At 43.8% G+C, this 15352-nt stretch overlaps 2 protein-coding genes across 5 annotated transcripts in view; one reads left to right on the top strand and one right to left on the bottom strand.

The window, feature by feature from the left end:
* Positions 1 to 5143, top strand: part of LOC147233298 (vang-like protein 1) — a 54631-nt gene extending 49488 nt beyond the window's left edge. For all 4 annotated transcript variants that reach the window (XM_086147952.1, XM_086147951.1, XM_086147955.1 and 1 more), the window contains 3 exons: positions 1790 to 1937; positions 2453 to 2687; positions 3015 to 5143. In XM_086147952.1, coding sequence (XP_086004078.1) covers positions 1790 to 1937; positions 2453 to 2687; positions 3015 to 3275 — 644 coding nt within the window. In that variant the 3' untranslated portion in view covers positions 3276 to 5143. The remainder of the gene's footprint in view (positions 1 to 1789; positions 1938 to 2452; positions 2688 to 3014) is intronic.
* Positions 5144 to 7043: 1900 nt separating this feature from the next.
* Positions 7044 to 15343, bottom strand: LOC147233297 (calsequestrin-2-like). Its single transcript, XM_086147942.1, has 11 exons — positions 14867 to 15343; positions 12858 to 12942; positions 12560 to 12660; positions 11607 to 11715; positions 10900 to 10973; positions 9957 to 10087; positions 9068 to 9113; positions 8887 to 8941; positions 8695 to 8795; positions 8484 to 8558; positions 7044 to 8402 (listed from the first exon to the last, which is right to left on the bottom strand). Exons 1-11 carry the CDS (start codon positions 15107 to 15109, stop codon positions 8193 to 8195), a joined length of 1230 nt encoding a protein of 409 aa, XP_086004068.1. The 5' UTR covers positions 15110 to 15343; the 3' UTR covers positions 7044 to 8192.
* Between the last annotated feature and the right edge of the window lie 9 nt (positions 15344 to 15352).

Raw genomic sequence — 15352 nt, 5'->3', positions numbered from 1 at the left:
TTTTTTGACATTTTTTTCCCCTAAACCAACTCCTTATTCAACGTGTAGCTCATTTTTTGTTTGTCTGAAAATCTTGAAAAAATAACTTTGGTGATTATTGTACTGCAGCTCTGCACAAACATATTCTTTCCCAGAAGATCGGAAATTACTGGTAAATTCACGCACAATGATATAAACATTGATGAGGTTCAGTTAATGGAATGAAAATGCAAAAACACAGTCATGTATTTGCCTCTGCACAGCGTCACTGCTACCTGCAAACAGTGACTGTTGAGCAGAGTTTGACTTTGTCTCTATTTGTGTGTGTCTCTTATGCTCTTATGCTACACGAATGCTATTCCTTAAAGATGTCTTTAAGGCTAAACTGAAAGCCTACCTTTTGAACAGTGAGTACATTTGATTCTGCATGTAAACACATCCTCACAAACAGACCGTTCACGTTATGGAGAAAAAAAAGAGAAACATCATTAAATCTTTATATTTCCACGGAGAGACCTTGGCGGATGAAAGAGTGCACTGGACACAGAAACGATGTCACCGAGCGAAACGCACTCCATTTCCTTCACAAGTTAACCAACACACCGTGACTCCACTCCACTCTTCCCCACTTCTCCCCACTCTCTCCACATGCCACAGGTTGATGAAAAAGTTCAATATGTTTTCCGTGCCAGCTGGCGGAATGTAACACAAACCTGGTATTAAATTATCGCGCTCCCTTAAGTGTACTTGAGCTTCACTGAAGTGCACTAACTTGCCTCCTGCTTCCTTTTTTTTTTTTTTCCCCCACTGCACATTTGTCTCTGACTGATTTTTCCTTCCAACTCTCAAACGCTAGAAGGAGACAGTCACAGAGAAGGCTGATAAATCAATAGCTATTACTCTGCCGGGCTTGTTGGTTCTCTCTAGTGTCTCATCCTCCTTCATTTTCATCCTGCAGCAGCTGCTCGGGGATCTCCGCCACTTCGCCTCCCTTTTCTCTGGTCCAGCACTTTTACTTCCCACTCATCTTCTCTTTCTCCCTCTCTTCTTTCTTCTCTGTGCTGCGCTGTAATAAATAAGTTGGTCTCAGGGACTCCCAATCATCGTGCCTTGATTAAGGAGTGACGAGGCCCTTGAGCGCAAAGCAGCCTCAACAGCTCATTTCACTCTCCCTGAAATGGGTTCAGGACGTTTTTACGCTTTATATTGTTGTCTTTGACATCAGCGCAACATCCGAGATTGTGTAGAGTTTGCAAGAAATGCGGCCAATTAAATTTCTTCTATGCATTGCTCACCTGTAAATCACATGTATTAGCTGTAATACTTGGAGCAGTAGGTGCCTGGAACTCCCTTTGCTCCGTCCATGAATTATTCTGATCATGCCCCATTCTCTGCCGCACATGAATAATTTACTGGCTCTGCTTTCTTTTAACCTGCATTAGAACTGAGCGGTTGTTCAGCAGCTACCGCCCAGTCCTAAATCCTAAAATCTCAACTTTTGAAGTATGCTGAGATGCCTATCTAAGTGGCCTGTGTCTCCTGAAGGCACTGAATTGCTAAGGAGTGGAAGTAGGTGTAGTTTGAGTAAGTTTTATTATTTTTGCATGCTTATGAGAGACAGGATTCTGTAGTCTCTTGTCATTCCAAGGAAGAAAACCAAGGTTAAAGTGCATTAATATTCTGCCCATCCACTCACAACGCACATCCCATCATCACAAAGGAATCCCTCGGTGCGTCAATGTCTCCTCAAAACGCCGCGACGACAGCTTCACATTTCTGCCCCCGTCATCTCTCCTGTGGCTCCCGACAGGTCCAGGGAATAATGCGGCCGCGGGAATGGCCCACTCTCAGTCCAGAGCCATGATTGCAGCAGCGGCGCACCGCAGAGACTCCAGTCACAATGAGCTGTACTACGAGGAGGCCGAGCACGAGAGGCGCGTGCGCAAACGCAGAGCGCGGTGAGTTACAAAATGCATGTGAAATACCACAAGCATGTACGGAAGAAGCCACATAGTCAGGATTAATAAAGTCAAAGAAGGCTTCATTGTCAATTTCTCAACATGTACTCGACACCAGAGGAACCGAGAAGACATTTCTCACTATCCCACTGTGACAGAATAAAAAGGCGCAAGCACAAAGACAAGACATTTCTTGACAATAAAGTAAACAACATGCACAGCAGATGTGAACATTTTATAGTACTAAAAAAGAAAAAAAGAAGCCTAAAATCTAAACATAGTATACTACTATACTAAAAAAGAAACAGCAGCAGGGGTGTCTGCATGGTATTCATTTAATGAACGAAGCCTTTGTGTGGGCGGGAGACAAATCCAACCGTGACTGTGAGAATATCTCCATGAGCCTAATTAACTCCCAACATGTTGCCGCTTATTTAGATTTTCCTAAAAAAAAAAAAAGTTTTCTTCAGCCTACCCTAAGAACCCTAAGCCATGTTGTCTGTTTTTCCCCCCAGCCTGGTCGTAGCTGTGGAGGAGGCGTTCACCCATATCAAGCACATGCAAGAGGAAGAGCAGAAGAAGGCCCCGGGTGACATCATGGACCCTCGCGAGGCGGCGCAGGCCATCTTTCCCTCCATGGCTCGAGCCTTGCAGAAGTACTTAAGGACAACGAAGCAGCAGCACTGTCACAGCATGGAGAGCATCCAGCAGCACTTGGCCTTCTGCATCACCAACAACATGACGCCCAAGGTCGGGATTTTGGCCTCTATGCATCTGACTAGGAGTGTGTGTCATTACATTTCAGTAATTTCGCAGATGCTTTTATCCAAAGCGACTCACAAAAAGTGCAATTCAGTCACTGAAGATTTGAAGAACCAGTAGTCGGCAGTCGGAAGCGACCACTCTACCAAATAGCCATCTCAAAGCCATATACATACATACATTCATTTATTTATTTTTTATTTTTTTCGTTTTGTTTTTTTTAGGCGACTAAGTACAATTAGTGGGGTAGTGCTTGGTGAAGAGGTATGTTTCAATGTGTGTGTGTGTATGTTTGTTTCTTCCCCTCCTGACCAGGCCTTCCTTGAGAGTTACCTGACCCCGGGGCCCACCCTGCAATACAGCCGGGATCACTGGCTAGCCCGCCAGTGGACGCTCATCAGCGAGGCATCGGTTACCAGTGGCCTGAGGGACGGCACTGTCTTCCTGTTAAAGAACGTGGACTTCAGTCTGGTTGTCACGGCAAAGAAGATCCCCTACATCCAGATGTCAGAGGAGTACATCGACCCAAAGTCTCACAAGTTCGTTTTGCGGTTACAGTCTGAGACCTCGGTCTAGGACTTTCCATTTTAATTCCTCACTGTGTTTTGACACTCATTTTGGATCTGCAGTTTTTTGTTTTTTTCTTTTTGTTTTTTTTTTTAACTTTTTTAATTTTTTATATATAATATGAGTCTATATATTACACACATTTTTGAATATACTGATCCACTCGTGCTTGATTTGGATGAAAATGAGAGAGTCATGGTTTTTACGCAGGATTATACGTTCACTGACTTAAAGAAATGGTTGTGTGCACATAACGTGAGTGTATGGGTGTCTGTACTATATTTGTGTATGTATGTGTGCCACGTGTCGTCACAATCACTCCTGCATTTTGAGATGCTGGAGCCAAAAAAAAAAAAAAATGAAAAAGAAAAAAAACAATGGGAACTGAGACTTCAGGCAGTGCTTTCTTTCCCCGGGACAGACAGACAAACCACTAAGGATTGTAATAATGCGGCTGGGATTTTGTTATTTGAAGCCCGATGGAAACACATGACAACTCTGCTGACGGTGCTGCTGCTGTCAGCCCCGCATTTGTAAGTATTAGGAGGCCCCCTTTTGACGTGAATGGATTTCCTTCCCTTGGTGGTGTGAAAGATGACTCCTTAAAAAAACAAAATCCCACCTGTAAATCAGACTCTGTATTGAATACATTATTGCAGGTGATCTGCTAAACCAGACCACACGTTATTTACCAGACAGATTTCTTGAAACTCAAAATGTCATATCCTGACCGCTGTCATTACCAACACAAACGGACACACACAGTTGCCTATTCCCACAGTCAGGAACTTTTTTTTTCCAGGTGCAATGGAGAGAAATGACTTTCCAGTCCCATTTTGGGACAGCGCGCGCACACACACACACACACACACACACACACAGACACGCTCGCCCTCTCTTCCTCTCTCAGCACAGTGAACTATGACTGAACCGGATCATACATTCAAGAGACTCTCCAAAACACTTTTGCCCTGCCTCGCAAGTTCAGTAACCTTCTCAGGGCTTTCACGTCTGCCTGACATGATGGAAAGGGGGAGGAGAAAGGTGTAATGAAAAGAACCAGGGTAACAGAAATAAAAAAAAGTACTACTGAATGCTCCTAAATCAGAGCTCCTCCTTTGTGGCTACCGTAGCAGGATATCTAAATATTTGATTTCATCCTTTCAGCTGGAATTCATTGCACATTGAATCGACAACGTGAGGGTTGGAGCCCCCTTCCCAACCTCAGTTGTCCAGCTTCTTCCACCCCCCCTCCCTCCTTATGCGAGTCAGAGTGCATCTGTGTCGAGTGGGTTGTCTGTCCAGCTGCTTCATGAATCAAAAGTCGAATCAAGCTAGTGCCAAGAAAATTAACCTCCTGATTTGGTTTGCGTTGAACTGCTGTACTCCAAGCCAGAGTTGTAAAACCCTGAGGTGTTGCCTGCTCAAGGAGCAATGCAGTTGTGAGACCTGTGGCAGGGAGCAGGGTTGTCCACTCCTGCCCCCTGGTGGTCGAGCACGTTGGCTGTAGGGGTACTGAAACAACTGTTGTGCAGTTTTCTCGCATTTCCTGTCGTTGGTTGTTTCTTCCACCTGCCGACAGATGACTTGTGTTTGACCCCAACGTGACCGTGCATCCTCTCTTTGACACTGTAACTAAGTATTTATGTAAAGCCCTATGTTTGAATGTCGTGTGTGTGTGTGTGGCGTTTCAGTTCAAATGGCCGCCCTTCCTCCCGCCTCCTCGTCGCTCCGCGGCCACGTCACGCTCCCATGTGAGAATTTGGTTTTCGCTTGGACGTATCGATGGCGAGGTGACTCTGCAATGTTAACACTTTGACAGCTTTGGCATTTTCAAGGAAAAAAAAATTAAACATTTTTATGATGATTTGTAAAAACTTTGTGTGTTGGTTTCCTCTCATTGATTCAAAACATTTCAATCGTCTTTTTATATGTAAGCGAACAGTTTGAAGTAGATCGTTTCAAATTCCTGTGGAAACCAAAGTCCGCAAACCTCAAGTCGAATCGTTGATCACAATGAGTACGGTATTATTATATTTATGTGGCGCCACTAACTTGATATCACAAGCCATTTTTGTCCTTTTTCCCAAAACACCTGGATGCACAGTTCGCCGGCCATCCGCTTCAAGATGTCATATTTTGTTTTCTTTCGCACTGAAATCTTGAAATCTCTAAATTGATTCCAACCCCTCGGCCATTTTCAATTACCGGACGAGACCGTGATCCTGGCAACTGCTTCGATAAAGTGGCTACATTTTTCCTGCAAATGAGCTGGCGCTTCAAATGAAAGCGTCTCCCCTCACGCTGGCAGCTGAGACGCTGTGCAGTTTTGTACCTTTGTGTTGCGGTGAACTGTCTGGTTCCTAAATTGATTCCTTGCATCTCAATTTGCTGTAGTTTGTTGGCACGGATGAAGGTTGGCCATCACTCCCCGCGGCTGCCCTGTCACACATCTGGCCCTGCCGTTACACACCACAGAGAAAAATAAGCCCTTTTTTTTTCTAGTGGGCCTTGGCTTTTTGTTGTCATGGAGCTCACTGGTAATTGGCTCGCTGTCAGCTTGTCAACGCAACGCACCCGAGCCTCGTGGGCAAATGAATCTGTGTCCGGTGCTGAAAATGAACAGCCTCATCCCTCCACCAGCCCTGGGCGTGAGGCTGCCTGTCGGAACTCATCTGTCCCCGGCTTAATCCCCGTCTCGTCCCCCCCCCCCCCGCCTGCTCCGTACGGGACCAGGACACTGGCGGGAAATTGATAGGGAGGAAAATGAGGAGCATTTGCATCTAAATAGACAGCTTTTCTTGCCTTCATTCCTTTTTTTCCATTTGTTTGGTAATGACTTGGTTTTGTGCAGACGGTGGCACGGGCGACGGAAGGGGGGGGGGGTTAGAGGTCCCTCTACTTCATCTTTGAACTGTGCTGAGCCACTCCGGTCAATTGTTTCCTATCATTTCTTTGTTGTGCACTGCTACACACTCAAGCACACACCTACAAAGTGCCTTGCATAGCTGTTCTGCCAGCTACCATCAGTGTGTGCGCGGTGTCAGTGTTATCTAGTGTAAAGCGCTTTATAAAAGACCATTTACCATTTATGTATTACTGTCTGCTATGGTGTCATCACTTGGTAATTTGGTGTGTGTGTGTGTGTGTGTGTGTCGGGGGGGGGGGCTTTCGCCACCCTCTTTTGTCTGTTTCCATGTAAAACACCATCACACTTGACACACACAGGATTACACAACGCGACCCGAAGGCTCCGCAGAGCAGCGCCGCCTTCCTACATGACACCTCTCGCTTCCAGGGCGACACTTTGCCTCAGGTCACGTTCAAACGGCCACAATTTTAGTGAAGTCCATATACAGCGTGAATTATGTGTAGATCTGCCGCCCCGATGCAAACATCCTGTTTACACACCGCATCCCATCCAGCTCCAGGGGAACCATGATTCTAGCATGGCCCCCTATTATTAATTCATGGCCAGCAGTAGAATCTGAACAGGAGTGAGTCCTTACGCAGTTTGTCGGGCCCCAGCGGGCAGCCTGTGAGCCTCCCAACCCCGACTCCCTCGCCCCCCGACCTCCCCTGGCTTCTCCGTCCAGATCCCTCCGCCCATTAGGAGGCATAACGATGCTGAATAATTCACCGCTTTTTAAATAATTCAAGGTGAAAATACTCATTGACTGAGGGGGAAAATGTGCCAATCTGTCGTCTTAAGCATCAGTCTGGACCTTCGTAATGAGGGGGAATTTGACCGCACTCTCTCTCTCTCTCTCGCTCTCTCTCACAGACACACACACACATTTCCAAGCAGAGGCAGTTCGCTATTCAAGAAATTCACCAAGTCCTTGAAAATGAGCCTTTTTAGCAGTGCTCTCTGCTCATTTAATCCCAGTTTTCAAGTTACTTGATATACCAAACTCCACTCAGTCAATTTTAAATGATCTTCCTTATAAGAAAACCAGTGCAATGTACTTGTACACATATTGTTGAATTACACACACAAACACACGCATTACATTATTAACGTCAGCCTTACACCTGCATTACATTTTTAATATCATAAAAGATTAAATTACCATGTTGTCGATGTCTCTTGTAATAGAGTGACAAAAGGTTATCTGCTATTTCTCCGTTTCACTCTCTTTGAATTCACTGATTTGATTTTTCAGTTTTTAACATTTAGATTTACTCTGATCTGTAATGTTTTCAGACACAAGGCCTAGTGGAAAAAAAAAAGAGCCACAGAATGAAAACAGAATTGTTCGATTTGATTGCTTACATTAAAAATTGCCAGAATTTTGTGGGGAGGAAATGGGTCCCATATTGATAATCGCAATAATAATACACACGGATACTTCACAAAACTTAAAAAGGTGCAAGATTTTCAGCAGTTGGAATCTAGATTTCAGCCATTGGTCAATGTTGATAGATAAACTCTCAGATGTAGAAGAGTTTGATTAGGTTTGGAGGAGATATACAACAATTACAGTTACTGTTGCGTTACGTCCTAAAAGAGTTACTTACGAGTTCATCCTAAAATTTAATTTTTCTCCAGCCTCAGACCAGCACCCAGACTTCAATCACAAGAATAAAACTTTATGGTTATTTCCAGTGCAAATTTAGAAGGAGACAATCAAAGAATGGCAATATAAGATAATATGATACACACTGCAAAACATCACCGCCTACATGTTGTTTAATCATCACGGAAAGGAAATTATATGTAATGGTCACAGATGATGTCATGACCTTTTCAGCTCGTGTTGAAGATATTAAATCTTACAAATGGGTTATTTTAAGGAGTATTTCTGCTTTGCATACCATGCTGACTCCATGGGAGGCCAGGCTTAAATGTTTCCACGGTCTTAGTGAGTTTCTTTGAATGAAAGTGAATCTGATTCTTAGGTGCAATGATGACAGAGCCTCGGGTTAGTCATCACCATCCTCTTCCTCATCCGGGTCGTCAGTTTCATCGCTGTCTTCTGTGACGTAGCTGTCAGGGTCTTCCCAGTTGTCAGCGGACTCATCGTCGTCCTCGGTGTTCACCCTTCCCGACAGAACATCCTCTATCCAGTCCTCCAGCTCCTCTGCGGTGGGTAAGTCCTCATCGTTGGACATGTCCAGCCACACGCTGTCTGCCTGAAACACACAGTACAGAGATATTTACAGGCCGCACGCCGCTTCTCCGGATGTTCTTTTGAGAACTTAACCCTCACTTACATCCGTGACATTAACGACACCTATCTGAGGTCTGAACAGATCCAGCTTGAAGGTCTTTTCCCAGTAGGTGGTGAGCTGGAGGGACCGGACAAAACAAGTTCACACAGACCAGCAGAGATCCTGTTCTTATACCCCGATTCCAATCTATCTGAATGTAGATAAAAAAATTAAAAAAAAGTTTGGAAATATTGAGCTGAAAACGAAGCAGAACCAGAGGGAAGTCGTCTGGGTCGATCCAGACAATGCTGAGATCTGGATTGTTGGTGTTGTCTCTGGCCACGTCCTTCAAGATTTCCAGGAACTCGTAGCCATCTAGAGATGAGGGGGCAGTGCAGAACTTTGCAAGCAAGTGCGAAACTAAGAGACATTATAATTTTAATGTAAGGTCGAGCCCATTACAAACCAGGATCCTCCTCCTCTGCAAAGGCAACAATGTGTATTCCGTCCATGTCGTCCTCCTGCAGAGAGAACATTCACTGACATGAGCGACTGAATAAATTGAGTGATGTCAGACAAGATGGTCATTCAGAGAATGTGTGAGGCCACGTCAAAGCTTCCCAGTACGACTAAACGGCTCAACTCACCCATGTCTCAAACATATTTTCTGCCCGGAGCTTCCTCAGCGTAGCCCTGTGAACACCCAGATTACAACATCAGCGTTGAAAATATATCTGATCCAAATATATGTGTGTTCTAACCCAGACCAGTGTCTTTCAACCAGACAGCGGTTGAGATTGAACCTGTCTGAAGCTCTAAAGCAATAGCTTCGGCTTCCACATGAAGTTGCACTGTGCCATTTCGAGCATCTTCTGTTTTATCGGGGAAATTGATTTCTTGACATGTAAGACTATTTAGACGGAGCCGAATGTCAATGATGCAGTGGGTCATGCTGGAAGCCTCCGGGAAATGCGATCGGTAAACATGAATGATGTGCTGCTCGAAAGCCAAGTATCCAAGCACAGGACTGTGTCAGAAAATTCAGAATATTGTGATAAAGTTCTTTATCTTCTGTAATGCAATTACAAAAACAAAAATGTCATACATTCTGGATTCATTACAAATCAACTGAAATATTGCAAGCCTTTTATTATTTTAATATTGCTGATTATGGCTTACATCTTAAGAAAACACAAAAATCCTATCTGAAAATATTAGAATATCATGAAAAAGTCATTTTTGTTTTTGTAATTGCATTACAGAAGATAAAGAACTTTATTACAATATTCTAATTTTCTGAGGCAGTCCGGTATACGATAGAATAAAGTAGGACGACACTCATGTCTTACCGCTTGACCAGGTCATATAAAAAGAACATTATCATATCCCATCTTCATATTAAGTTGTGCGTGTATTAGTGTAAAATAGCATCTGAATAAGTATCTGTAGGATCTGGATCAGCTTTTGTCAGCTGATAGAAAATTAGGTAGTAAATGGGAATATCTGTAATTCCAACAACATGTGCGTCATATGAACCTTCTGTGCTGGTTAACAAAGTCAACAATGTCCATCTCTGACAGGGGCCTTCCAGGCAGAATGGCAGGCTCTTCCATAAAAGGCTCGTAAAAGTTGATCTCGTTCATCTTGAGTGAGAGATGTTTGGCCACCTGAAACACACACACACACACACACACACACACACACACACACACACACACACACACACACACACACATACACACATGTGCCAAGCAAACCGTAGCACTGTACAGATCAACTCAGACAAGGATCTACAAATCTGAACCCCTTCAACGCACATTTTGATTTCATGGTTCACCTTATAATTACACCCTAAACTGCCCAGACGTGTGGATGACTGAGTGAATGGTTGTATGTCCTTATATGATGTGAGAATGAGAGAGTGAATGGTTTGTCTCTGACATTTGAATGAGAGTGAATGATTGTCGGTCTGTAGATGTCGTGTGAATGAGAGGATGAATGGTTGTATGTCTCTATATGACTCATGAGTGAGAGAATAAATAGTTTTACTGTATCTCCGTATATGATGTGTGAATGGTTGTGTCTCTACAGGACTGTCTCAGAAAATTAGTGATAAAGTTCGTTATCGTCTGTAATGCAATTAAAAAAACAAAAATTACTTTTTCATGATATTCTTATATTTTGAGATAGGATTTTTGAGTTTTCTTAAGATGTAAGCCATAATCAGCAATATTAAAATAATAAAGGACTTGCAATATTTCAGTTGATTTGTAATGAACCCAGAATGAATGACATTTTTTGTTTTTGCAATTGCATTACAGAAGATATAGAACTTTATCACAATATTCTAGTTTTCTGATCGGCGTGCCCACGTTGAACTCCGCCTCTCGCCCGATGACAGCTGGGATCGGCTCCGGCCTCGCAACCCCAAGTGCAGGATAAGCAGTATGGATTATTAATGAATGAATGTTATACTTACAGATTTATCAAACGTGGCAAAGAATTTGATGTAGGGTTGAAAGCGTTCTGAAGCCTCCTGAAAAGCTTTGTAGTCTGAGAGGGAGAGGGAGAGGAACCGCAGTGAGAGATTTGTGATAAACTCAAAGAAGAATGAACAAAAAGCAAAGCTGGTAAAAGTTCTGCGAGTGGAACATCTTCCAATTCTTGTCACGCGTCGAGCCAAACCCATGGGATGTGATGAGGGAGCAGAGCAGAGAAACCGTCTCCCTTCATTCAGTTCACCATCACGACTCTGCTGCCGCCTCTGGAATAACACACTCCACTGATGTTCAGGTTTATAGGCTTGTAATGCACCGCTGGCCCCTGTTGCAACAAGGTCACAGCCAAAGAAAAACCTATATCCTCCCTGCCACCATCATATAGGACAAGATAACATCTTTCCCATCCCTTTTTTTTAAAAAAGCTATAATTGCAGTTTGACCTATTAGACAGAGAAGTAGAAGCTATTTAAAGGCTCTCATGGGACTGAAGAAGTGCCAGACTGTGGAATCAGGTTTCCCCCGACAGCCTGACGTGCCTCCATTAGCCTCTAGATCCCATTAGTGTCTGCGGGGACAGAGAAGTGGCGTATATATGTATTTTTCAACCGGTCACACACCCCTGTGTTGTGCTTAACAGCGATATCAGTACGCCAAAGCGTTAATACACGAGTTGAGCTAAACTGACGTGAATCTTCCCCCTTGAAGTAGCCGATGAGCCGGATGTCCTCCTCCATCCTCTCGAAGGCCCGCAGCTCCATTGCATTGTTGATGATCTCGACCGGGTCCTCCAGCACCTACACAAAGAAGGTGATTTTCACCTTATACAAAGTGTTTGAAGGTATTCTTGCTCAGTTGGATAAGCTAGGGGATACTAGTTAGCTTTGGAGAGGCATGAAAGTTTTCACAGCGCTTTGGTTTTTGGTTGTCCTTCTGGAAAGTTCTCCTCTTTCCTCAGTGACCATCGGGCTCTTGATTTAACTTCCCAACTGAGGCGCTTCTCCCTACGCTCATTTTTGAGCTTTGTGGCAAAGCCTGTGAATTTTAAATACATTTGCAAAAATCTCAAAAAAAATAATAAAAAATTGTATTGTCATTATGGGGTATTGTGTGTAGAATTTTGGGGGAAAGAAATAATTGAATCCATTAATGAAAAAAAGCGCTGTTAATACTTCAAGGTGCACTGCAGTTCTTTGTTTATATATTATGCTTTGTATATTGCCTGTGTCATCCGAGACAAAAGGGCTGTGTGAGAAAAGCATTTGATTCTCTGAGGGTTAGCTAACATGCCTCCCCAAATGGGAACAGATAATCGAGTTTCACAGCACCAAAAAACCACTGACTGGAGATGAGAGGGTTTGCTGAATTCATCCGTGCCGTCGCGGGAAACTAGTTTATGTCTTACGCAAGAATACGTCGGCCTACTTTGCTGGACAAGGGAAAAAAAACAAGGATCATTTTCCACTGATGCGTAATCAAGACAGTGATCTCCCTTCATCAGGGTGGAATCCATGAGACCTTTTGTTGTTGTTTGTAGAAGATTGTGAAAATACTCTCTGGCCGCTGACTGGAGCATCTACCCTGGAGTTTCTCTGCTCTGTTCAATAGGATTGCATTTCTGCGGAGTAGCCTCCCACTCACGTCCAGCAGGAACTCCACCAGCGTGTCTGCCGAGAGCTCGCCATCAAACTCGATGACTCGGTCATCCTTGAAGACGTACAAGCTGCCGATCTCCTGCAGACCTGACGGAAAAGCAGGAGTACATTTTTGGGACAGCAAATTTGAGGGGCTCTGGAGACGGAACCGATGGCTCTCCATTGACGGCAGTCATTTCTGCAGCACGAGAAGTGAAAGCTAACCAGATATTGATGGATTTTCTCTCAGAAGTCCCGGAGCTCAGCGTGCAACGCTCCAGAATGCAAATGAAAATAAGGCATACCCAGCTTCTTGGCCACTTTGGAATCCTTTTGGGCGTCCACCATCCCGAAACCGATGTCTTTGTTCTCCAGGACCTGAGCTGTGAGCTGCAAGTTCACACACACACAACCTCACTCAAATACAGGTTTTAAATAGGTTAAAAAGCAAAGATATATTTTGTGATTTTCACTGGAACCAAGAAAAAGATGGGATTTCTTTTTAAAATGTATTCTTTGCACGTAAAGAACCCGCAGAAAGGGCGGGTTAGATGTCAATCTCACGTCATATAATGACATACAACCAATCTGGATTATTGAGGGTCTCCACTTGGCCTCCTGCAGGTTTTTGGACTGTGTGAGGAACCAGGGGAACCCCACGCAGACACGGGGAAAACACGGAAACTCCACACAGAAAGGACACTCTGTCAGAATCCAACCAGGGACCTTCTTGCTGTGAGGTGGCAGTGCTCACCAACCTTCATTGAAATCTGGAATCGTCCCACAGTGGGGAAATTAAATGCACATCCTATTCTATTCTATGTGTTTCTCGCTCATGTCAATTTGCAGGGGAATGGAGGAGTGACTCTCCTTATCTGCAGACTAATAGTCGTGCATGTTGGACACACGCTATAATTAAAAGAATGACCCAGAAACAGAGTCCCTGGATGCTCATGACCCAAAGCAGAAGAGGTATCATTATAAATCACTCCAGGTGAGAAACACTTGATTCCATCCGTCAGTGTTTCACAGATTGACGGGAAGATTCGCCTCCTGGTGTGATAGACAGCGAACACATCGTGGCCGGAGAAGAAAAGAAAGCACGTTGCGTCCGCTGTGATGAAACCAGAGCTGGGGTCAGGGAGTGCACAATAACTTGTTATCTACAGGTTGCGGGGAAATGAAAGCGATAGTGACACTGTGAGTCTGAGCCACGGCTTATTGAGACATTTCCTGGACCCATCAGCTGTATATTTCCATATTTCCTGACTCAATATCCCTTTTGCAGGATTTGTTTGGTGGCTGGAGAAGCATTCTGCAGCAGAGTATATCTGCAAAGGATTCTTTAGATTAACCAGTATTGGCCAGAAATACAGATTTGGATCATTTCTAGTTTCTTCTTTCATAAATCAAAGATGTGTTCAAATAACTATCTATGTTAGAAAATGGGGGCAAAAAAATGGGCATTTTTCTTTTCGTATATCTAATAATATTGGATTGTAATATGTTGGTCAAATATGTCACTTGGATCAGAATCCATTTCAAATTATTTGAGTTCATTGGAAAAAAAACTGCAAGCATTTAGTCTTTCATTCACGTCCCCGTGCATGTGTTTGGACTGTGGGGGGAACCCAGAGAACCCGGTAGAACCCGATCAGACGTGGGGAGAACATGGAGACTCCACACAGAAAGGCCGCCCGTGGGACTCCAACAAGGGACTTTCTTGCCGTGAGGTGGGGGTGCCAACTGCTGCACCACTACGCCGGCCGGATGAATTTCACTCATTTCAATTTAATTACTGTGTAACTAAGCCGATAATCTAATTATTCACTCCTCACTGGTTTTATATTGTATTGTGAAATGGCATCAAATGAACTCATCTTCTGATGTCGATATAAATCGGACTTCATATTTTACATAAGTATCACTGGTGCCAATTTTAGAATGAGTTGACAGGTATCAATTACTGTCCACCCTTTATGTGTGATCCAGTTATATTGGACGAAGCTGATACGTGTCATTCATCTTAATGGGCAGACATGTTGTTCCAAAATTAAGAACAAAAGTGACAATTGAAATCTCATGTGTTGAGTTATATAGCATTAAAGTGCAGCTTGCTACTGTTGGCTATAAAATAATTTTTCCTCTTCATCTTTGAAATATAAGATTTATGCAAGATATTCTATCACAACTGCCAGCATCCATCTTATTACCCGTATAATTTGACTGTCCGTATTTTTATTTTTACTTTTTTTTTTTTTTTTTTCTCCATTTTTGTTCTTCAAACGCCCAAATATTCCCGACCTGTTCTCACCTCCAGCACCAGCTCTGTCATCTGGAAGCGTTTCTGCAGGCCCTTGTTGGCTGGCAGAGGTTTATGGTAGAACAGACACAGCAAGTCAAACTTCTTCAGTGCCTTCTTGTAACTCCGTTCGTTGATGTCCAGCACCCTATCCTTGCCGTCGAAGTTGGGGAATTCGAGACCTTCCTCGGAGGCACAGAAGGAAACCAGGCGAAGGAGGAGGCCGCACAGGAGCGAGAGGCGGATCCGTTGCATCGCTGCACAGATGTGAAAGGATCTCAAAGCTGCAAATTTAAGCAAAAGTCTCTGCAGAACCGCTCCTCTGCTTCCCCTGGATGTCGCTCTGATTTGATGTCGCCGCTTTTCTACCTGTCCTCTGTCTCCTCCTCTCCTTTTTGGTTATTCTCTCAGCCCTCCGGTCTCACGAGAGGCCCATGCCGCTTCCCTCTAAATATACAGAAATTTAGAAAAAAATATTCATTAGGTAGCCATTCATGT

The sequence above is a fragment of the Fistularia commersonii genome, chromosome 6, assembly GCF_037954325.1.
Source record: "Fistularia commersonii isolate RoL2024-O1a breed Wild chromosome 6, RoL_Fcom_v1.0, whole genome shotgun sequence".
Lineage (NCBI taxonomy): Eukaryota > Metazoa > Chordata > Actinopteri > Syngnathiformes > Fistulariidae > Fistularia > Fistularia commersonii.
The sequence above is the reverse complement of the archived record's forward strand: the minus strand, read 5'-3'. Positions and strand labels throughout refer to the sequence as shown.